The 24,925-nt window shown below is 37.8% G+C and overlaps 1 protein-coding gene and 1 long non-coding RNA gene across 7 annotated transcripts in view; both read right to left on the bottom strand.

Moving 5' to 3' along the window:
• The window catches only part of MAST2 (microtubule associated serine/threonine kinase 2), a 219,843-nt gene that overhangs the window by 109,421 nt on the left and 85,497 nt on the right, over window positions 1-24,925 (bottom strand). For all 6 annotated transcript variants that reach the window (XM_053895900.1, XM_053895911.1, XM_053895902.1 and 3 more), the window contains one exon: window positions 24,559-24,590. In XM_053895900.1, coding sequence (XP_053751875.1) covers window positions 24,559-24,590 — 32 coding nt within the window. The remainder of the gene's footprint in view (window positions 1-24,558; window positions 24,591-24,925) is intronic.
• On the bottom strand, window positions 4,082-5,054 carry LOC128775094 (uncharacterized). The gene is made up of 2 exons (XR_008419739.1): window positions 4,444-5,054; window positions 4,082-4,191 (listed from the first exon to the last, which is right to left on the bottom strand). It is a non-coding gene; the product is annotated as an uncharacterized LOC128775094 (long non-coding RNA).

Genomic DNA, 24,925 nt, shown 5'->3' on the forward strand with positions numbered 1-24,925 from the left:
AGTGTTTAAGTTTACAAACTTAAACACTTAACATTTACCATTTGATGGGGAGACAAAAACGAAAGAAATCTGTTTAGCAGTTTGGCTCTTTCACCTTTTAAAAGATTAAAAATAATTTAGTCAAAAGAATTTCCACATACCAGATATAATGAAACTGACATTGCAATATACAGAAATTAAAGCAAGAAAATGTAATAAGTACATCTGTATCATGTATTCATTTTCTATCGAATAACATATTATCACAAATATAGCCACTTTAAACAAACTAATTAATTTCAGTTTTTGTGAATCAAAAATTTAAGCACAGCTTAGCTAGGTCCTCTGCTTAGGGTCTCACAAAGTGAGACATTCACAGTGTTGCCTAGGTTGTGTTTTCATAAGGGAGGCTAGGCTGGGGAAGAGTCCACTTCTAAGCCCAGTATTGTAATTGGCTGAATTCATTTCCTTGTGGTTGTAAAACTGAGGGCCCTAGCTGCTTGCTGGATATCAACTGAAAGCCACCTCACCTCCTAGAAGCTACCGCAGTTCCTTGCCACATGGGCTTTTCCAACATAGCTACCTACTTCATCAAACAAGTACAGTCTCTATGGTGAGCCTACTAACTACAGAGTCTTACATACCATAAAATAGTCAAAGGAGTGATATCTCATCACCTGTACTATGTCCTGTTGTTCTGTTAGAAGCAAGTCAAAGGTAGTGTCCACATTCAAAGGGAGGAGCAACACACAAATGTGTGAACACCCAGAGGAGAAGGAAACCATGGGGGCCACCTTAGATTATGTTCACCATACATGACTATAAAGAAGAGTCACTGCCAAATAATCCTAAGCTGATCTCTATAGACTACTTTGGAACCAGTAACATATTAAGATTTAGTATGAACATACTGCTATTGTTGCTTTTGTTTATAATATCCCAGCACTGAAAAGATTAAAGAAGACCTTAACAAATGTTATAAGGCCCTAGACGTTGCTTTTAAGAAATGGTGAAATTGCAATAAAAGTGACAGTAATTTATAAGGTGATATTACAACATTGTGCAATATCTTCCATGATGACCATTATTTATGAAATTCCATCACAAAGTTTATGTGCAAAATTCATGGTTCATCTGCAGAATAAACACCCTCTAAATAGAACTTATTTTTTAATAATGTTAAGAAATAAAATGCCTCAAAGTTAATTTGGCACTGTTATCAAGATAACACAATTTTTAAAATTTTAATATATCTTATTTAATGTAATATAGTATACTCAAAATATAATTTCAATATATAATATAAAATATTGATGAATTATTTAACATTTTTTCCTAGTTTTATTGAGATATAATTGACATAAAGATAATACCATTTATTTTAAACAATCTTAATTACAACATAGTGATTTTGCTGAAATAAAGCCAAGGAAAAGTATAGGCATTTTAACAATTTATGAATTGCTTGCCTTTACTTTATTGCTCAAACAGATGAGTATCAATATGGGGACAATATTAATGAAATTATGATCCTTGATATTTTGCCAACTTTCAATCATAAATATTGATAATGGAAAAAATTGATAACTGGTTATAACATCTGATTCCCTCATTAATGATGAGGCTTTTTTTTTTTTTAATCTTTAAATGTTTTCATTTTATATCTAGATAAGAGTCATGATTTTCTTTTTTGGAAAATTACCTGTTAAACAGTACTGCAAGTACTCCACCAAAATGCCCAATGGATTCACCTCACAGAGCCACAGATGAGAAGTGTACCTCATGTGGGCTGCCCACACATATCTTTTCTTAACTTCTAAAGGTAAATTTTAAGTGGCAATCTGAACTTTGTTGACTCTCTACTTTTATAAGTTTAATTTTCCTCTATATAATCAGGTTTTGTGTTAGGTTTGTTTATGGCTAAGCTACTCCCATTGATGGTAGCAATGATTAGGGTACTATTTTAATGGCTGGACCATTCGCAATTATATACCTCAAAAAAATGAAAACATATGTCCATAAAAAGACTTGTACATGAATGATCATAGCAGCTTTATTCATAATATCCAAAAACTGGAAACAACCCAAATATCTACCAAACAAATAGTGGCATATTTACACAAGAAAATACTAAGCATTAAAAGGAACAAGAGTACTAGCCCCATGTTGGGCAGTATGCTGACAGCTCAGAGCCTCGAGCCTGCTTCAGATTCTGTGTCTCCCTCTTTCTCTGCCCCTCCCCAACTCCCAATCTGTCTTTCTCAAAAATAAACAAACATTTAAAAAATCTTTAAAAAAATAAATAAAATGAACAGGAGTACTTGAGGAACATGAGGAAGTCTAATACAAAAGAGTCAATACTGTATGATTTTTCACATACGAAATTCTGCCATAGGCAAAACTAATCTATAGCCCCAAAAAGCAGATCAGTGGTTGCCTGGAGCCAAGGGTGGAAGGAGAATTGACTGCAAAACCATGCAAGGTATGTTTTGGGTAATAAAAATATTCTACATATTGATTGTTGTGGTAGTCTAATTACTTCCCAAAGGCCCCACCTCCAAATACCAGAAGATTGGGGGATAGGCTTCAACATCTGAATTTTGGGAGGACACAAACATCTTTAACATACTTAAATAATCTCAAAACTTAGCACCTCAAAACATTATTATTAGCTCTTGATTATATGGGTTGACTATGATTGGCTGGACAGTCTGAGACATTTTTAAATGTTTACTTATTGATTCATTTTAAGATAGCAATGATAAATGCACTGCATGTTAGTATCATTTTAGGAATGCAAGTTGGTACAGCCACTCTGGAAAACAGTAGGGAAAAAACTAAAAATAGAACTACCTTACAACCCAGCAACTGCACTACTTAGGTGTTTATCCAAGGGATACAGGTGTGCTGTTTCGAAGGAACACATGCACCCCCATGTTTATAGCAGCACTATCAACAATAGCCAAAGTATGGAAAGAGCCCAAATGTCCATCGATGGATGAATGGGTAAAGAAGATGTGGTATATATATACAATGGAGTATTTACTCGGCAGTCAAAAAGAATGAAATCTTGCCATTTGCAATTACATGGATGGAACTGGAGGGTATTATGCTAAGTGAAATTAGAGAAAGACAAAAATCGTATGACTTCACTCATATGAGGACATGAAGAGACGAAGAGACAAAACAGATGAACATAAGGGAAGGGAAACAAAATATAATAATATAAATATAATAATATAAAAACAGGGAGGGGGACAAAACAGAAGAGACTCGTAAATATGGAGAACAAACTGAGGGTTACAGGAGGGGCTAAATGGGTAAGGGGCACTAAGGAATCTACTCCTGAAATCATTGTTGCACTATATGCTAATTTGGATATAAATTTTAAAAAATAAAAAAATAAAATTAAAAAAAGAGATAAAACAGATGAACATAAGGGAAGAGAAACAAAAATAATATAAAAACAGGAAGGGGGACAAACCAGAAGAGACTCATTGGAGCGCCTGGGTGGCTCAGTCGGTTGAGCATCTGACTTTGGCTGAGGTCGTGATCTCGCGGTTTGTGAGTTCAAGCCCCGCAGCAACTCCATGCTGACAGCTCAGAGCCTGGAGCCTGCTTTGGATTCTGTCTGTCTGTCTCTCTGTCCTCTCCCACTCGCACTCTGTCTCTCTCTCTCTCAAAAATAAATAAACATTAAAAAAAAAAAAAAAAAAAGACTCATAAATATGGAGAACAAACAAAGGGTTACTGGAGAGGGTGTGGGAGGGGGGATGGGCTAATGGGTAAGAGGCACTAAGGAATCTACTCCTGAAATCATTGTTGCACTAGATGCTAACTAATTTGGATGTGAATTTAAATAAATTAAATTAAAAAAAAAATTTTTAAATTAAATTTGACCTTGATGACCCCCTAAGAACTGTCCTCAAGTAAATTGTAAACATGTTACAGAATATAAAGGAAAATAATGAACAAAACTTAGCAAGAGAATTTTATTTGCCATGGTTTATAATACCACGCCACGAGTCTGAAAAGCTATGAACTGGTTAAAATCTTAGCTAAGTTTGTTCAGTATTGATGGGCCAATTTCCCTGGTCTACAGTTTATCGCCTTCACCTACAATATTAAAAGCTATTCTTTTTTTTTTCTGTGTAATATGCCCAGATAGCAATTATTTTGTGTCTTATTAGAATAATTTTCTTTGTGGGGCGCCTGGGTGGCGCAGTCGGTTAAGCGTCCGACTTCAGCCAGGTCACGATCTCGCGGTCCGTGAGTTTGAGCCCCGCGTCAGGCTCTGGGCTGATGGCTCGGAGCCTGGAGCCTGTTTCCGATTCTGTGTCTCCCTCTCTCTCTGCCCCTCCCCCGTTCATGCTCTGTCTCTCTCTGTCCCAAAAATAAATAAAAAACGTTGAAAAAAAAAAATTAAAAAAAAAAAAAAAAAGAATAATTTTCTTTGCTTTATACTGGCTAATTATGTCCTTAATTACTTAAGAAAACAAACAAAGGCTCCTCATGAAAAAGTTGTGGTTATTTAAAATTGGTTACCTTCAATGCTCATTTTAAAATGTTTTATTGTCACCCTGGTAAAATACCTGGGTATTATTTCTCAAGCACCAACACTCCTATCTTAAGCATTTTCACTGACAACTCCTTGAAGGTTTGCCTTCCCAAAATCAGATCCTAAATATAGAAAACAATAAAACTTTCAGTATATTTTTACTAACTAAAGCTATCTTAGAGATATCCCATAGGATCCCTGGAAAAATCACAAGGTGTCCTTTCAAATGTACTAGAAATAATTAGATTTGTTTTTTTACTTTTGATAAGTTTCATGAGAAAAGTTCTCAAATCAGAAAAGACGCTCAGCCCTCCCTAGTTTAAATTTGGACAGGTAAAATTAACATAAATATCCTAAACATTGTATAATTTATGGGAAGCTCCTCTTAGAGATTTGTCAATGCCCTCTTTATACATAAGGTTTCTATTTACAAGTCCCAATGGTGTTTTGCCAGATTTTGGGAAATAAGAGTTTAGTGTTTCCAGTCTTAATTCGAGTTATTATTTAAAATGTTTGGGGGGTGCCCGTGTGGCTCGGTCAGTTAAGCAACTGACTCTTGATCTCAGCTCAGGTCATGATCTCATGGTCTCATGAGTTCAAGCCCTATACTGGGCTCTGCGCTGACCATGCACAGAACCTGCTTGGGATTCTCTCCCTCCCTCTCTGCCCCTCCCCCATTCTCACTCTGTCTCTCTCAGATAAATAAACTTAAAAAAAGTAAATGGGCCGCCAGTGTGGCTCAGTAGGTTAAGCCTCCGACCTCAGCTCAGGTCATGATCTCACAGTTCGTGGGTTCAAGCCCTGTGTTGGGCTCTGTGCTCAGAGCCTGCAGCCTGCTTCAGATTCTGTGTTTCCCTCTCTCTCTCTCTTCCCCTCCCCCACTCGCACTGTCTCTTTCTCTCTCAAAAATAAACATTAAAAAAAATGTTTTTAATAAAAAAATTTAAAAAGTAAAAATAAGGAGCACCTTCGTGGCTTAGTTGGTTAAGCAACCGACTTCGGCTCGGGTCATGATCTCGCAGTTTGTGAGTTTGAGCCCTGCATCAGGCTCTATGCTGACAGTTCAGAGCCTGGAGCCTGCTTCAGATTCTGTTTCTCCCTCTCCCTCTGCCATTCCTCAACATGCACTCTCTCTCTCAAAAAATAAATAAACATTAAAAAAATAAATAAAAATAAAAAACAGGTAAATAAAACAAAATGCTTAATAGGGCACTTGGCTGACTCAGTTGGAAGAGCAAGAGACTCTTGATTTCAGGGTCATGAGTTCAAGCCCATGTTGGGTATAGAGATTATTTAAATTAAAAAAAAAAAAAAACCTTTAAAAAATAAAATAAATAAATAAATAAAATGCTTACTTGGTAACAATCTTACTTTTAAAATTTGAATCTTCTAGGGGCACCTGGGTGGCTCAGTCGGTTAAGCGTCCGACTTCAGCTCAGGTCATGACCTCACGGTCCGTGAGTTCAAGCCCCGCGTTGGGCTCTGTGCTGACAGCTCAGAGCCTGGAGCCTGCTCCGGATTCTGTGCCTCCCTCTCTCTCTGACCCTCCCCCATTCATGCTCTGTCTCTCTCTGTCTCAAAAATAAATAAACGTTTAAAAAAATTTTTTGAATCTTCTAGGTAGATGTCTAGGACTTATACCAGACTTACTAAATCTTTTTACTTGAGATCCTTAGTATAGCCTTGGTACATATATTATGCCATAAGATTATATGTTATATGTCAAGATTTTTTTCCTCTGCAAAAATTATGTTCATTCATGTTTTAGAAATCAGCTATAATATTCACTGTCTTCCTTGACAGTTCTTGAAAAGAACTACTCTTAGAGACACTTTGTTAGAACGTTTTTGAATTGGCTTTAATATTCTTTTTGTATGACACAGAAAGAACTTGCTGGTTAGCTGCATTATTCATGTTGTAAACTCTCATTAGACCTTTCACCTTTAAAAATTACCAGTATAAACTGACCACAGCTATTTTAAGTCTTTGTCATCTACAGAGAGATTCTGTTTTACACAGATGCTAGTCTGAAGGATCTGCAATAAACTAGAAGCCAAGTCTGTTTGTTTGTTTTTTAATAAAGGATGGTCTCAGAGCCCCCTGGAAAAGAACTGTAGCAGGTATCTCAAACTACTGACACTTCAAAGAATAGACTCTTGGGTACAGGCTTCTGATACCATTGCATGAACAACTGGACAACTTCCAGACCATTCCACAGGACTGAGTCAGAATTTCCAGAACTCTTTTTAGTTGAGAAGCAGACCACTAAACTAAATCCAGTGAAATGAAAATTAATTACACAGGACTAAATGAACTAATGAGAGATGATTATAGTGATTTCTTTGGAATACTGTCTTAATGTCTGTTTTCTAGATATGCAAGGAAGCCTGCTCTCTTCCTTCTTAAGCTATCTAAACTCTAAAAAATTTAGTAACCTTTGCTTTTATAAATGCAATATTCCTGAATCATGATTCTCAAAGACTCTCTCCCCAGTGAGATTTGAGAAAGTCTTGCTGAATTTACTTACTGAATGCCCTTAAAATATCATTGTAAAAAAGGTTATACAAAAAGTATTTGCCTGAAATGTCATATTTGAGAATGATGTTTACTTATTTAATCAGGTATAATACGCCACTTTTAAGGAACTATAGTTGATTTTATGGAACCAGTAATTACAAAACCCTCCCAGGAAAACTGTCCTGGTACCTAGCTTTCCAGGGTCCACCCTTCTAGGTGGTAAGGAAGGTCACTTCCTGGAAGGGCCAGGACCCTTAGGACATCTGGGGGATACTGAGAAAAGAAGAATTCACCCAAATGTATCAGTACTGCTGATGAAATATAATACAGCATATTTCTTAAGCTTGCTTTCTAGACTCAAAATACAGATAATAGAGGGGCACCTGGGTGGCTCAATTGGTTAAGGGTCTGACTCTGGATTTCAGTTCAAGTCATGATCTCACGGTTTATGAGTTCACATCCCACATCAGGCTCTCAGCTGACAGTGCAGAGTCTGCTTAGGATTCTCTCTCTCCCTTCTCTCTGTCCTACCCTGCTCACACTCTCTCAAAATAAATAAATAAACTTAAAAAAAATTGAAAAAAACAAGAGAGGCTTTTAAAGTTCAACCTGAGATTCTTTACAAAATTTCCAGAAAAGCAAATTAAAAAGGTCAACATGAAAAATTAACATTATTGCTACCCCTATTTAAATAACCAAGCCAAACTTAATGAGACCAATCTTGTTTTGTGATCAAAAATAATATTTGAGATTGCGTTAGATCAAAAGGGTGAGACTATAAGGAAACTTGGAATAAGCAAAGAAGAGATAACAATCATCTGATGGAAAACTATGTACTGTTTAGAGAATACATTACTTGTTCTAGCCTTTTATTGCCTTTCAGCTATTTTCCAACTCTGTAAGTTATAGGTAATTGATACTGATACAAACAGTTCTTGTCTATAGATATTATAAATAAATTTTGTAGAGCTGAGGTTCAAATGACTTCCCTTCTCCCCACAGAAAACTCCAGTTTAGTAACCATTTATAAATATAGTTCAACATTTCTTTAAACATATAAAGCTATGTTTCTTTCACTTCTCTGAACTGGCTGCAACATCTGCCTCATTAATATTGAGTTAGACAAAATATCACATTCATTTTTTAAAATCAATAGCTTCACGGGTGGGCACCTGGGTGGCTCAGTCGGTTAAGCATCCAGTTCTTGGTTTTGGCTCAGGTCCTGATCTCACAGTTCTTGGGCTCAAGCCCCACATTAGGCTCTGCACTGACAGCACACAGCCTGCTTGGGATTCTCTCTTTCTCCTTCTCTCTGCACCTCCCCTGCTCACTCTCTAAGTAAATAAATAAACATTAAAAAAAAAACCAACAGCTTCACACAATTATTTTTGTAATTTGTTATTATGAAACTATGTATGTCTCAGGATAGGAAAATAGAAGGTGTTTTATTTTACAATTTGTTAGCATTACATAAAAATCTAACTTAATATCTCTATTTATGTTCTTGTTCCAGGACAAACAAATGTTAGGAACAGGCCTAACTGCCCACTATGTATTAAACTTTATACCAGGGCTCAAGGACAGAGTATACCCATACAACATGGGTCCTGACCTCATGGAACTTACCATTTGCTATGGACCAAACAGTACCCCTACCACCCCAAAGTCAAATGTTGAAGCCCTAACCCCTAATGTGGCTATATTTGGAGATAGGGTCTTCAGGAAGTAATTAAGATTAAATGAGATCGTAAGTGTGGGGCCTAATCTGAAAGGACTTGTGGCTTTATAAGCAGGAAAAAAAAAATCTTTCTCATACACACATACCCTTCCCCCCTCCCACTCCCCTCCAAAAGGCCATGTGAGCACACAGCAAAAAGCATTATCTACAAGCCAGAAAGAGAGCCCTCTCCAGAAACTGATGCTGCTGGCACCTAGATCTTAGACATCTGGCCTCCAGAACTGAGAAAATACATTTCTGTCATTTAAGTCACCAAGCCTGTGGTGTTTTGTTATGGCAGCCCAAGCAGACTAACAGATCATCCAGTGGGAAAAGACAGACAACTAATTCTTTACAACTGCTGTAAAAGCTATAAAGGAAAAGTACAGGGAAAAGTACATTCTGGGAAATCCAACTTAGTCTAGGGACAGCAAGGTAAGGGTGAGGTCAGAAAAGCCTTTCATAAGGAAGTGAGATAAAAGCAGACATTTGACGGAAAGTAGGAGCTAGCAAGGTAAATATGAAAGAGCATTCCAGGTCCAGGGAACATACTGTGCAAAACATGGAGACAAAGACAGGAACCAGATTGTGTATATAGTCTTATGGACCACGTCAAGACTTTCAGGTATCATCTTAAGAGTAACAAAAAATTCACTAAGCAAGTTCACATAAACATCTAATAATCAAATCTGCACTTTAAAAAGCTTTTTTTCCAGCTATTGTGTAATAGATGGGTGACAGACTGGTGATAGACAAAGAAAGACTAGTTAGGAAGTTATAGCAGTAGTAGAGCCAAGAGATTACAATGGCTTGGACTATATGGACATACCAGTGGTAGTAGAAAGAAGTAGAGGAAATTAAGAGATATTTGAGGTATAATAGAAAGGAGTTATAGGTATAAGGAAGAGGAAGGTAACAAGAATAACAAAGTTTTCTATCAGGAAGTGGTACCATTTAGTGAGCTAGAGAATATGAGAGGAGCAGGTTTTTGTGAAAGGCAATGACTTCAGTTTTATAAATGCTAAAGTTGAGATATTTCTGTGATATCCAAGTAGATTATAGTGAATTGGTAGTTGTGAGGTCTAGAGATAAAAATGTGAGGATGATTAGCATAACAACAGCAATTCTAAAAATAACAGTAACAAAATGGGCTCTCAAAACTTTTCAATTTTCAAGTCCTATGTCCACATACTCACAGGTCACTGACAAACCATATCTATTTTTTAACAACAAAATGGGTCCTGCTAGGAAATTAGTGATGACTATTTTTCCATCCCTGCCAAACTCTGCCAATTCCTGCCTTCCCACTAGAGAGATAGTGTACCTATGTGAAATCAATTCCTATAGAAGCCCAATTTTTAAAAAGGTGGGGGGGGCGGCGCCTGGGTGGCTCAGTCAGTTAAGCATTCGACTTCAGCTCAGGTCATGATCTTGCAGTTTGTGAGTTCGAGCCCCGCACTGGGCTTTGTGCTGACAGCTCAGAGCCTGGAGCCTGCTTCAGATTCTGTGTCTTCCCTTCTCTCTGCCCCTCCCATGCTCATGCTCTCTCTCCGTTTCTTAATAACAAATAAACGTTAAAAAAAATTTTTTTTTTAAAAAGACAGACTATAAAGTGTAGCACAAAGCTATAGCTCTGGCCTTCAACATGCTTAAAGCTACAAAAATTTCCTGATTTTCAAAGTTCACAGAGAAACCATAGCCCTATAGCAGGCACCACAGATATAACACAAAGGGTTTACTATGTGTAGCAGGTGGTATCTCTTTTTAGAACATTCTCCAGAAGCATTTATCCAGGCAAATACCATCAAGTTGCATCAGAGTGGGAAAGTACATAATACTGTTTCACATGTCAGTTTCACAGGGGCAAAGTGAGACACATCATATCCTTGAGCCCCAGGAACTCCTCCCTGCTCGCTGCCTATCATTGCACACACTTGGCATTCACTTTCATCCAATATCCGATGTCTAAGTCCACTGCCCAAATGAGTAAGCCAACAATGCAAAAAGATAACTATCCCCAAGGACTCTAAGAATAAAGGTCACCAATATCAACACACACACTATGACAGGTGCTTCAGCTACCTCTTTACTCCTATAGTCCATTCTTCACCTCCACTGAACTAACTGCTCATAGCCTCAAAGAAATAAAGCAATGACATTTCAAGAAATATAAGGAAAATTACTTTAAGTTGTAATAGGTATTAGAAAAGTTTTACTTTCTGGGTAACTAGAGACATAAACACTATTTACACTGAACTCCTAAAGTGTAGGGTCTAATTATTACCAGTGCTGAAATTCACAAACAAACAAAAACCTATTTGAAAGGAAGTGCCAAAGGAGGCCCCCCTCACAGAACTGGGGAAGGGAAGCCATTCAGTGCTGGTCCAATTGAGGAAAAGCAAAATATAATACTCCCATAGCTTGGAAAACAAATAAAAATAACTTTAGAACTTTTCTCAATTCTTTTTCCACAGATATGTCTACTTTTTTTAAAATGTTTATTTTTTAAAGTTTATTTATTTTGACAGGGAAAGAGAAAAAGCAAATGTGGGGGAGGGGCAGAGAGACAGAAAGTGAGTGAGGGAGAGAAAATCTCAAGCAGACTCCACACTGATGGTGCAGAGCCCAACACAGGGCTCAAACCCACAAACCATGAGATCATGACCTGAGATGAAATCAAAAGTCAGATGCTTAACCTACTGAGCCACCCAGGCGCACCTATTTATTTATTTTTAAGAGAGAGAGAGAGAGATTGTGAGCAGGAGAGGAGCAGAGAGAGAGGGAGACAGAATGCAAAGCAGGCTCATCACCATCAACACAAAGCCAGATGTAGGGCTCAATCTCACTAATCCATGAGATCACAACCTGAGCTGAAATCAAGAGTTGGGCACTTAACCAACTGAGCCACCCAGGTGCCTCTGTATACTTTCAACAAGATTATCAGCTCCTCTAGGTCTGAGAGGAGTTAGGTCTGATAGGTCTGATATTCTAGACTAGATTTTTTAATGCACTGAAAAATATCAAGGTGGGCTTAAATATGAAATAGCTTTCTAAAAATGAAAATGATTTTTATTTCAGAGAGCTACACCTAAAATAAATGGTATGAACCAGGCCAAGAGAACTTACATAACCAACTTGCCCCAACAAAGCCCCTTATCATTGAAGGCCTAGATTTTCTCCTTCCCCATATTGAAATTTAGTTGTTCTCTTCCCTTAAGTGACCAAAGCCAGTCATGAATATCCTGTGGCTTTTCTAAGGTACACTATTGTTCATTTAACTTGGTTTGGGATCTTTCTAATATCAAAAAAACAAAACAAAACAAATCTACAGGCCCTAAATATCATTTAGGCCAAGTCACCAAACTGAGGCTTAATACCTAACCTAATTGCTCTTATAACCTCTCCCAGAAATGTAGTCTTTATCGGCCAAGAATTTTCTGGTCAGCACCAATAAGGGTAATCTGTCACATGTGCCCTCCCCATCCCTCACGGGAATATGAGATAATCCACCGACTTAAATACTTTCATCCCCAAAGGTAGGTGACCTCACCTCAAATAAATAACGCTTTTTTCTGTTTATAACTTCCTTGTCCTGCTTTTAAAAACCTTTCCCTTTCTATATCCCTTTGGAGCTTTCCTCTACTTGTTAGGTGGGATGCTGTCTGACTCATCGATCATTTAATAAAGCCCATTACATCTTCCAATTTACTAGGTAGAATTTTGGGGTTTTAACACTAATTTGTTTTTCTGAAGAATTTACAGCTTCTAACAGGTAATTATGACCTGCTAATAATAAAAACAGTAATAAACTACTGGGTTGTTTTGGTTTTTTTTTTTTTTGAAAGTTTACTAATAATAGGCATTGCACTAACTTCTATAACGAAGAGCTGAGGGCTTAATTGCAGGCACTATGCCATATACTTTACATGCATAATCTTTTACAGATAAACTGAGGTAACCAAGGCTACTGGGGATAAACTGTCAAAGCTCCTAAGGCCAGTATTTCCATATGTACCTAGATGTGTCTTCCATTTTTGCCTATTCAAAAACACCCTGGCAATTGTTCCTTCCTCTCTCACACATCAACTTTTCCTTCTCTACTGGATAATTTCATTGACATACAAACATAATGTAATATCACCCATCTACATTTTTAAAAGAGGGCAAAAAAGCTCCATGACCTTTTCCAGCTATCACCTGCTTTCTATAATCTTCTTTTCACCAAATCTCTTTGAAATAATATTACTCACTACTCCTCCCCCAAAATATCAGAAAAGGAGCAAGAATAATTAAATGAAACTCTATACACCTTTCACTTAAATTTGCTTTTTTCTCTCCCTACTCCTCTTCCTCTCTCTGCACACATATGCACACAATTACTTTTGGTTAATTAGCTGAACCACTTGAAAGTCATTTGTAAACACCAGAACACCTCCTCTCTCAAATACTTCATCTACAATTAATCCCTAGCCTAACAAGGGAGAACCACCACACGACCATCATACTAAGGAAGTTTAACACACGAAAGAAGGAAGGAAGGAAGGAAGGAAGGAAGGAAGGAAGGAAGGAAGGAAGGAAGGGAGGGAGGGAGGGAGGGAGGGAGGGAGGAAGGAAGGAAGGAAAGAAAGAAAGAAAGAAAGAAAGAAAGAAAGAAAGAAAGAAAGAAAGTAAGTTTAACACTGACACAACAACATTATTGAATAAAAGTCCACATTCAAGTGTCCTCAATTGTCCCAATAGTGTCCTTCAATTATTTTTTTAAAATCCAGCATCAAACCAAGAATCAAGCATTGCATTTATTCACCAAGTCTCTTTTGTCTCCAATAATCTAGAATACATCCTTAGTCTTTTTTTTTTTTCAATCTTTTACAACTTCAACATTTTTGAGTCCAGGCCAGTAGTTTCTACAGATTGCCCCCTCAGTTAGGACTTCTCTGCTTCTTCCTATATTAGACTGAAGTTAAATATTTTTAACCCAAATATTACATAGATAATACTATCTCCCACTCTCTCTTGAACCCATTTGAATCAAGCTCTATACCCACTGCTGACCAATACTGCTCACTAAAGGTCACCAATAGGGAATGTCCTATTACTAAATCCAAAGGTCAATTCTTAAGTGTTCGTCTTACATAACCTGTCAGCAGCTTTTGGCATACTTTCTTCTTGTGGCTTTGGAAACACCACTCTTTTCTGGTTTTCCTCCAACCTTACTGGCTGCTCCTTTCCAGTTTTCTTTACTGATGGATTATTCTCACTCCCTGACCAGTAAATATTCAAGTGTCCCAGGGCTCAGTCCTTCTATCTGTTCTTTCTAGACTCACTCACTCACCATGTCAGTGCTGCTCAAACTAGCTGTGGTGAAGGACCAGGTGAAAATTTTAATCCATCGCAAACCACTATAAAATGTAATAGATATGAAATAACAAAAATGATCAAATGCTTGAAGGTTACAACAATATCACTTGCTTATTCTAAATTTTTGTAGTTAATTCACAGCAAATTGGTAACAGTTCTATAACCATCCACCAGTCACCTGACCACATTTGAATAGCATTTAAGGAGTTTATCATCCAATCTCATAATTTTGAATATCTTTTATATGTTGTCAATCTGCAAATATGTATCTCCAAATTAGATTTCATACCTTGATCCCCCAGTTCATATATACAATTGTCTTATCAACACCCTTTCTTGGATGTCAATCAAGCACCAAAGTCCTGATTCTTTCAACTCCCACTTCTGCTCCTCCCAAGAACAGTAAAAGAAAACACCCCTGCTCCTCTCACATATTCCCCATCTTGCTCAGTAAATGGCAACCATATTCATCTAGCTATGCAGCCCAAAATTCTTGTAGTCACCACCAATTCTTCTTTCATATACTAAAATTAACTATCAACAAATATTGTCAGTTTCAAAACATATCCAGAACCTAACCATTTCTTACTACCTCAGCTGCTGCCACCCTGTCTAAGCTACCATGATCTTGACTGATTTTTCTAACTTCATGTACTTCCCTGCTTTCTCACTTCCCTGCTTCTCTAACTTCATGTACTTTCCTACTTTCTCACTCCCGTTCTCCCCACACTCTGAGTATGAAGTGACTTCATTAACACCTAAGAAAACTATTCAGTAGAGAAAGAAAAGTTGGAAATGGAGCTGGTACAACAGCTATCCACATTCTGAGGAATGAAATCAAATCCTTACCTTACACCACATATAAAACTTAATAATGAATCAAAGACCAAAAGTAAGAGCTAAAACCATAAAACTTTTTTTTTAATGTTTTTATTTATTTTTGAGGGGGTTGCCCAGAGAGGGGAGGACAGAGGATCTGAAGTGGGCTCTGTGCTCACAGCAGTGAGCCCGATGCGGGGCTCGAACTCACAAACCATTAGATCATGACCTGAGCTGAATGTGGACACTCAACAGGCTCAGCCACCCCAGCGCCCCTAAAACCATAAAACTCTTAAAAGGAAATAGAGGTAAATCATCACAACATTGTTCCGTTTTCTTAGATTCTGTATTTGCCTATTTGGCCTTTTTTTTTTTTTTTTTTTCAAGTAACCTCTACACCCAATGTGGGGCTTGAAGTCAACATTGAGATCAAGAGTTGCATGCTCAACTGAGCCAGCCAGGCACCCCCCATTTGGCATTTATTAATCACAGGGCCAAACTAACAGCCAAACTTGTTTATATCTCCCCTGTAATCCAGTTTTTGTGAATACGCAAAAATCCTCTTACAAACCTTCTGACCAAACCTGAGTCCATACTCCCAAGCCAATTTATCAAACTCACACATCAAGCCAATATTTCCCCTGCCCTGTATCACTCAGGGCCAAGTACCAGATCACTAAAAATCACCCCTACAGTCCAGAACCCACCATTGTTATTCAAAATAGCCAGTCATAAGGGGGCTACCCTGCCTGCCCTTGCCTTATCTGTAGAAACCCCAATAAAAGCTCTGGTTTAGGCTTTTCCCTTGCTCCTTTCTGCCTTCTAACCAAATCTGGTGCTTTCTTCATGTGGCCTGCATGGCCTGCCATGCTCCTTTCTCCTGGAGAAACTGTAAGTAGTAAGTTCTTTCAATAGCATTACTCTCTATCTGTGTCATTACTTAGTTACCTTTATGTATTAAGGCCCAGGAAAAAAATCAGACCTTGAATTAGTCAATGGTTTCTTAGATAATGATAACAAAAGTACAACCAAATAAAAAGCAAATAAACTGGACTTCATCAAAATTACATATTTCAGTGCATCAGAGGTCACTATCAAGAAAGTAAAACAACTGAGCCTAGGTGGCCCAGTCAGTTAAGCATCTGACTCCTGATATTGGCTCAGGTCATGATCTTGTGGTCATGAGATTGAGCCCATGTCAGGCTCCACACTAAGTGTGGAGTATGCTTAAGTCTTATTCTCCCTTTGCCCCTCTTCCCTGCTTGCACTCACTCTCTCTCTCTCTCAAAATAAATAAACTTAAAAATAGGAATAAGTTCAACTAAGGAGGTAAAAGACCTATACACTGAAAAAGAAAACTACAAAACATTTCTGAAAGAAATTAAAGAAAACATAAATAAATGGAAAAATATCCTATGTTCACACACTGGAAGACAATATTGGTCAATCTGATAATATTACCCAAGTTGATCTATAGATTCAATACAATCCCTATCAAAATCCTAATGATGTTTTTGCAGAAATAGAGAAACTCTTCTGTCATTCTCATGGAATCACAAGCAGCCCTAAATAATCAAGACAATCTTGAAGAACAAAGTTAGTTCTTTGATACCACACTTCCTGATTCAAAACTTACTACAAATCTATAGAAATCGAAAGTGTGGTACTAGTATAAGTATAGACATTTAAACCAATGGAATAGAGAGCCCCAAAATAAATGCTTGTATATATGGTCAAATATACAAAATATATTTACTCCAATGGAGTAAAGACAGTCTTTTTAACATATCATTCTGGGAAAACTAGATACTCATATGCAAAAGAATGAAGTTAGATACTTACCTTATACCATAAACAAAAAGTAACTCAAAATAGATCAAAGACCTAAACATAAGAGCTAGAACTATAAAATTCTTAGAAGAAAATACCTGGAGGAAATCTTTAGGACACTAGATCTGGCAATGATTTCTTGGATATGACAGGAAAAGCACAGACAACAACAACAACAAAAATAAATCAATTCATTTCATGAAAATTAACATCTTTTATGTGTGCATCAAGGACACTATCAAGGGAGTGGAAAATGCAACCCAAAGAATGGGAGAAAATATATGCGAATCATGTATCTGGTAAGAGTTTAATATCCAGAACATATAAAGAACTCCAACAACTAAGCACTCAGAATAAATCACCCAATTCAAAAATGGGCAAAGAAATTTTTTTCTCCAAAGAAGGTTTACAAATGACCAATGAGCACGTGAAAAGATGCTCAATACCACTAGTAATTACGAAAATGCAAAGTAAAACCACAATGAAATACCACTTCACACTCATTAAGATGATTATTATTTTAAAAATGGAAAATAACAAGTGTTGGCTAGGATGTGGAGAAATTGGAACCCTCATGTATTGCTGGTTGGAATGTAAAATGATGCAGCTGCTGTGGAAAGCAGTATGGTAGTTCCTCAGAAAGTTAAACAGAGAATTACCATATGATCCAGAATTTCCCCTTCCTTTTTTTTTTTTTTTAAGTTTATTTATTTATTTTGAGAGACAGAGACAGCAAGGGTGGGGAAGCAGAGAGAGAGAATTCCAAGCAGGCTCCACACTCACAAAACTCTGAGATCATGACCTGAGCCAGAACCAAGAGTGCGACACTTAACCGACTGAGCCACCCAGGCACCCCCAGAAAACTCCCTTTCTTGGTATCTACCTGAAATAGAAGTGAAAGCAGAGCCTCAAACAAATACCTGTACACCCAAGTTCACAGCATTATTTGCAATAGCCAAACAGTGGAAGCAACCCAAATGTTCAGCAACAGATAATGGATAAAGAAAATGTGATACATACATACTATGCAATATTATTTAGCCTTGAAAAGGAACAAAGTACTGACACAAACTAAAACATGGATGAGACTTAAAAAATTATGCTAAGTGAAAGAAGCCAGACATAAGAGGCCACATATTATATAATTCCACTTACATGGAATGCTCAGAATAGGAAAATCTATTAAGATAGAAAGTAGATTAGTGGTTACCAGGGACTAGGGGGAATGCAGAATGAGGAATGAATGCTAGCAAGTAGGGGTTTTTCTTTTGGGGTGATAAAGATGTCTGAATTAAAACAGTGGTAATTCCTATAAAACCTTGTGAATACACTAAAAACCAGTGAACTGTATACTCTTAAATGGTGATTATATGACATGTGGATTATACCCCAGTAAAGCAAATTTCCATTTAAAAAAAAAAAAAACAAAAACCTAGGGCAGATCACATCTTTCTCTGATTAAAATTATCCACCCTCTTTCTGTCCCAATCAGCTGAAAATACAAAATCTTTTCTGTAGCCTACAAGTACTACAAAATCCAGCCTCTGCCTCATATTCTCAATGCCCCACCACCATCATCAGTCCCAATACCACTGTTCACTAACCAACAGCCACCTTGGCCTCTTGCTGTCCTCCAACATGGCAAGCATGTTCCCACCTCAGAACCTTGGCACATGCGTATCCTCTACATGGACTACTCTTGCCCAAGACACATCAGCATCACTCATTCTATACTCTTTCTGTTCTCTGCTCAAATGTCACCTTAATGAGAATATTCCTAGACAACACAATTTAAAATTCCAATCCCTGCTCCAGGGATTGAAGTAGAAACTTTGCTTAAACCCTACTTTACCTCCAGTATCTAGAATAGTGCCTGCACATAGTAAGAACTTAATAAATATGATGGATGGATGAATTTAAACAAATGAACAAATGAATAGAGGCAAAAAAAAAATATATATATATATGTATATATATATATATATATATATATACATATATATATATATATAGTAACTTGTTTTACAAGGAAACACTTAGTCAAGGGCATTGGCAAGACTCAAGCCCAGGTTGGCCTCTCAAACCCAAGCTCTTCATTTCTAAGCTATACTTCTACTTCCCAATGTAGAGACATTGGAGGGATTACTTGTTAGATGGAAGAGTATTTTGTAGAATGCCAAGATACCACATATATCTAAAAATCCATTTTTTAGTTCCTATTCATTTTAATGCAATGATCATATTACACAAAAAAGCATAACGAGTCATAGCCTCCAAAATTACTGAATTTCATTTATTCTATATTGCTCAGCTACTTTCAAAATTACGCTTATTGAATGAACCTGACTCTCTCTCAAAAGGCAAGACACCAGACTAGATGCAACCTCCAAATCTCTCTGTACCTATAAAGTATACTATAGAGAAAATGCCAAAGGAAATGAGGCTTTATACCTGCAATGGGCATACAGTAGCATCTGCTCTTGCAAGAGCCATTATGGAACAGAGACAAACAGGGATATAAATACAACAGTTCCTTCTCCTTCTAACCAAACCAAGACTCATAAGATAATTATAATAACTTTTTTTAATGTTTACTTATTTATTTTGAGAGAGAGGGAGAGGCCAAGGGACAGAGAGAGGGAAAAAGAGAATCCCAAGCAGGCGCTACACTGTCAGCACAGAGCCCAATGCAGGGTTCAATCTCACCAACCGTGAGATCATGACCTGAGCCAAAAATCAAGAGTTGAACACTTAACCGACTGAGCCACCCAGGCACCCAATAACTTTTAAGTAATCTCCACACCCAACGTGGGGCTCAAATTCACAACCCCAAGATCAAGAGTTGCATGTTCTACCAATTGAGCCAGTCAGGCATCCCAAGACAATTATAGTAATTTTTAAAACTTCCAGATTCAGCTACAAGGACAAGAAACAATGGGACAAATGGCTAAGTCACTTGTTTTATTAACATCAGTTTCTCCACACTTACTACAAACTTTTAAGTATTCATTAAACTTACTCAAACATCTTATGTTTTGTGGTTTTTACCTTCCTGGCTTCTCTACTGCAAATGCTAAGCCATCCTTTGCTTCCTATTCCTACTGCATACTTCCTACAAAGACTTAACCAGCTCTGTGCAAAAGAGGTACCATGGAGCTTCAATTATTTGGGGAGATAACAAAGCACAGAGATGAGGTAAGCCAACTGCCTCATTTTATAAGTGAGACAATTCAGGCTCAGAAATTATAGTTCATGTGGAAACCACACATAACTTATTAGTGGCAAAGCATAGATTAGTATCCAGGATTTCTGGCTTCCTTCCAGAATGAAACTTTTCTACTCCTCCAATACTAAAGATAAAAAAACTATTGTTTGCATTAAGGTACCTCTGACTTACTTAAAAATAAATCCTCAAAATAGAAGGATGTAGGGGTGCCTGGGTGGCTCAGTCGGTTAAGTGCCGACTTTGGCTCAGGTCATGATCTCACGGTTTGTTGAGTTCATGCCCCGCATCAGGCTCTGTGCTGACAGCTCAGAGCCTATAGCCTGCTTCAGATTCTGTGTCTCCCTCTCTCTCTGCTCCTTCCCCACCTGTGCTCTCTCTCTGTCTCTCAAAAATAAACATTAAAAAAAATTTTTAAAAATAGAAGGATGTAGCTAATTGAATCTTATAGCCTCAAAACTTAGATCAGTGCCCAACACGTAGTAGGTATTAGTGTGCATTTACTGCATGGTCAATTGTTTAAATGTGAGTTACTTTATTAAAAAGTATTTCTGATTCTTTTTTTTTTTTAATGTTTATTCTTGAGAGAAGGAGAGACAGAGCGTGAGCTAGGTAGGGGCAGAGAGAGAGAGAGAGAGAGAGAGAGAGAGAGAGAGAGAGAGAGAATCTGAAGCAGGCTCCAGACTCTGAGCTGTCAGCACAGAGCCCAATCCAATGCGGGACTCAAACTCACAAACTGTGAGATCATGACCTAAGCCAAAATTCGACGCTCAACCAACTGAGCCACCCAGGCACCCCAAAAGTATTTCTGATTCTGGTCAATTAAATATTTTAAGGCAGTTATAATAAGCCTAACTTGAGATACCACTAAAATGACCAAGATATTCCTTGAATTTAAAAGTAAAATGACCCCAAATTCCTCCAATTTCAAATAAAAAACATTTTCCCAGGATACCCCTCCTTCTCCTCTTTGTCCTCCTCAGCAAACTCCATTCATTGGAGGCATACACTCCTAGAAGCTACCTGCCTCAGGCCCTGATTCATTTCACCTAATCTTTAGCAAAGAGCAAATCACAGAGAACTTACAAATAAGAGGAATCAAAAGAAAAAATGCCAGAAATAGTAGAATAGTGACCAAGTACAGGGTTGGCTCAGTCTGTAGAGCATGCGACTCTTGATCTCAGGTTGTGAGTTCGAGCCCCACATTGGGTGTAGAGATTACTTAAAACTAAAATCTTAAAAAAAAAAAAAAAAAAGGACGAGTGACAAAGTACAAATATTTGCTGAACATGATGTTGAAAAGCCACTCCTTTTTAGTTATGTTATACCTACTCGGTAGATCACTCCATTAAGAGCCCTGATAGCACCATTCCTCAGTTTTTAGAAGACTCCGGATACTTGAAAGCGTGGAATTGAGATTCCATTTAGATAGAACTAAATTTAAATAAAGGAATGTGGCTCTTAAATAATAAAAGTGTATCCAAATTTGTAATTTTTATTTTTTTAATGTTTGTTTATTTTTGAGAGAGCACAAGTGGGGGAAGGGTATAGAGAGGGGGACAGAGGATCTGAAGTGGGCTCCGTGCTGACAGCAGTGAGCCCAATGTGGGGCTCAAACTCACAAACCATGAGATCATAACCCAAGCGAAAGTCGGACACTCAACCAAGTCACCCAGGTGCCCCAAAGTGTATCCAAATTTAACCCAATAGATTTACAGGAATTCTAAAGCTGGGGTGCCTGGGTGGCTCAGTTTGGTTAAGTGTTTGACTTGGTTTTGGCTCAGGTCATGATCTCATGATTTGTGGATTCGAGCCCTACATCTGCTGTCAGTGCAGAGCCTGCTTGGGATTCTCTGTATCCTCCTCTCTCTGACCGACCCTCCCTCTCTCTCTCTCTCTCTCTCTCTCTTCCTGTCTCTCTCTCTCTCAAAATAAATGAGTAACCTTTAAAAAAAAAAAAAAAAAGAAGAATTCTAACACTAATACACCTTAGAAAATTGTAAGAAATGGGGCACCTGGGTGGCGCAGTCAGTTAAGCTCTTGATTTTGGCTCAAGTCATGGTCTCACAATTCATGAGCTCAAGCCCCACATTGGGCTCCACACTGGCAGTGCAGAGTGTGCTTCAGATTTTCTCTCTCCCTCTCTCTCTCTGGCTCTTCCCAGCTCATTCTCACTCTCTCTCTCAAAATAAACATTTTTTTAAAAGAGAATATTGTAAGAAACGAAGCACTAACACATGTATTAAATGATCCTTCCAATAACTATAAGAAAAGAGAAAAACAAAGGTCACACCTTCATTTTATAGATAAGACAACTAAGGTTTAGGAAATAAAGTGATTTGTCTACATTTACAAAGCTGATTAAGTGACAAAGCTAAGACCAAAGTGTAAGGGTTTCCTACTCCTAAGTTGAGATTCTTCTTGTCAAATCACAGTGAGCTTTCATAAAGCAGACAAAGGGGCTTTATAAACAAAAATCTCACAGGACAACTAATTACTAAGGCATTTTTATACAACTAAATCCTAAAATGACAGTAACAGAAAGAATTACATTGTGTTTCATACATTTACAAAAAATGCATAAGATGTATAAAGTACACTTAATAAATAAATATGAATACTGTTGTGTCCTTCTCCTTATATGCTCTATATGGAAAAGTTTCAAGGCCACTATTTAATCATAGCACTATTTCCTAAGAGTTTCCCAAATCTTAGCAAAATCATGGTGGGTGTGGATTGCAGGTACATAAGAATACAGCTTTCCTGGGCCCCAATATGGAGATTCTGACTCAAATAAGTTCAGAATCTGTTCAGAACTTTAACAAGCATTGTAGCAAACTGGTGCAGCCACTCTGGAGAACAGTATGGAGGTTCCTCAAAAAGTTAAAAATAGAACCACCCTATAATCCAGCAATTGCACTACCAGATATTTACCCAAAGGATACAGATTTGAAGGGGTACTTGCACCCCAATGTTTATAGCAGCATTATCAACAACTGCCAAACTATGGAGAGAGCCCAAATGTCCATCAATAGATAAATGCATAAAGAAGATGTGATATATGGGACGCCTGGGTGGCTCAGTCACTTAAGCATCGGACTCTAGATTTCGGCTCAGGTCATAATCTCATGGTTCGTGAGTTTGAGCCCCACATCAGGCCCTGCACTGACACACAGAGCTTGCTTGGGATTCTCTCTCTCTCTGCCTCTCCTCCCCTCAAAATAAATAAATAAACGTTAAAAAAATAAAAAGAAGATGGGGGCACCTGGGTGGCTCAGTCAGTTAAGCATTTGAGTCTTGGTTTTAGATCAGGTCATGATCTCACAGTTAATGGGTTCCAGCCCCACATCAGGGTCTACACTGACAGCACAGGGTCTGCTTGAGATTCTCTTTCCCTCTCTCTCTCTACCCCTCCTTTGTTCGTGTGCTCTCTCTCTCTCAAAATAAACTCCAAAACAAAAAGATATAATATATACATATACAATGGAATATTACTCTGCCATCAAAAATAAAATCTTGCCATTTGCAACAACATGGATGGAGCTAGAGTGTATTATGCTAAGCGAAACAAGTCAGAGAAAGACAAATACCACATGATTTACTCCTATGAGGAATTTAAGAAGCAAAACAGATAAACATATGGGAAGGGGGAATAAAGAGAGGGAAACAAGCCATGAGAAACTCTTTAGAAATAGAGAACTGAGGGTTGATGGAGGGATGTGGGTGGGGAATGGGTTAGATGAGTGATGGGTATTAAGGAGGGCACTTGTTATAATGAGCACTGGGTATTGTATGTAAGTGATGAATCACTGAATTCTACTCCTAAAACCAAAATTGCACAGTATGTTAACTAACTAGAATTTAAATAAATACTTGCGGTGGGGGGAGGAATTTTAAGAAGTATTCTAGATGATTCTGATTAGCCAGATTTGCAGTACTGCCCCAACAGAATTCTCAGAGAAAAAGCAAGCCAAGAAAATACAAAGCAATTAAGGTCCAGGGACAAAGATTTTCACCAATTTCCCTGGTCCTAAAGCCAGAATAGAACAAACAGGTGAAAGAAAACCTTATTCCTACCCTGAATCCAAACTTAGCTGCTGCCCTTACCCCCAACTGTCAAAAAAGTTGGCCTCTCCCTAGTCCCATGTTATGAGACAGATATAGATGCTAAGAGTTTCAACCTGAATGTTCTCGAAAAGCTTGAGTCCGTTAAAAACAACAACAAAATGGTAAATCCCAAAACACAAGTATAAAACTGTGATGGGTACTTAAGTAGCAGCTTTTTCCCAAATACTAGGCAAAAACTGAGACAGAGGAGAGGATTTGGGGTGAGAAGGGATGGGGGTAAAGGGGAGGTTCTGACCTAGCAAGAAAAGTTAGTTGGCCCCCAGCTTCCCTGACAGAGAAGAGTCCACAAGGAGAACACACACACACACACACACACACACACACACACACACACACCCCATGAGTGAGATTCCTCCAAATAATACTTAGAACAGTCCCCAGAAAGGATTCCTAAGCAGGTGTTCATAATCATAATAATCATCAACTTACAAGCTGCCTCTTCTTGGAAGGCTCAACTCCTTCTGAAAAACAAAGCACAAACACAAGTTAGAAATAAGGACACCTCTAAGTCCTACAGGTCTGCATTAAATGTCCTACAGCATTACCTTAATAATGGTAAAAACTAAATATTTCCAAATGATAATTTCTTCCCTTATCTTCTAAATTCAGTGACTAGTCTTCTAAATAAAGACTAGTCAGGTTAACTACCACCTCTTTATTTTTCCTTCCCAAAGTAACATCTCACAGAGTACTTGTAGCATTTTCCCCACTAGATGGAACCATCTCACCAGTGGAGATTATTCCAGATATTCACTGGGCCAGCCATTAACTGTCAATGGAATTGGAAAGGATTCAC

This window comes from Panthera pardus, unplaced genomic scaffold (assembly GCF_024362965.1).
Source record: "Panthera pardus isolate Hobbes unplaced genomic scaffold, ASM2436296v1 HiC_scaffold_11, whole genome shotgun sequence".
NCBI classification, from domain to species: domain Eukaryota; kingdom Metazoa; phylum Chordata; class Mammalia; order Carnivora; family Felidae; genus Panthera; species Panthera pardus.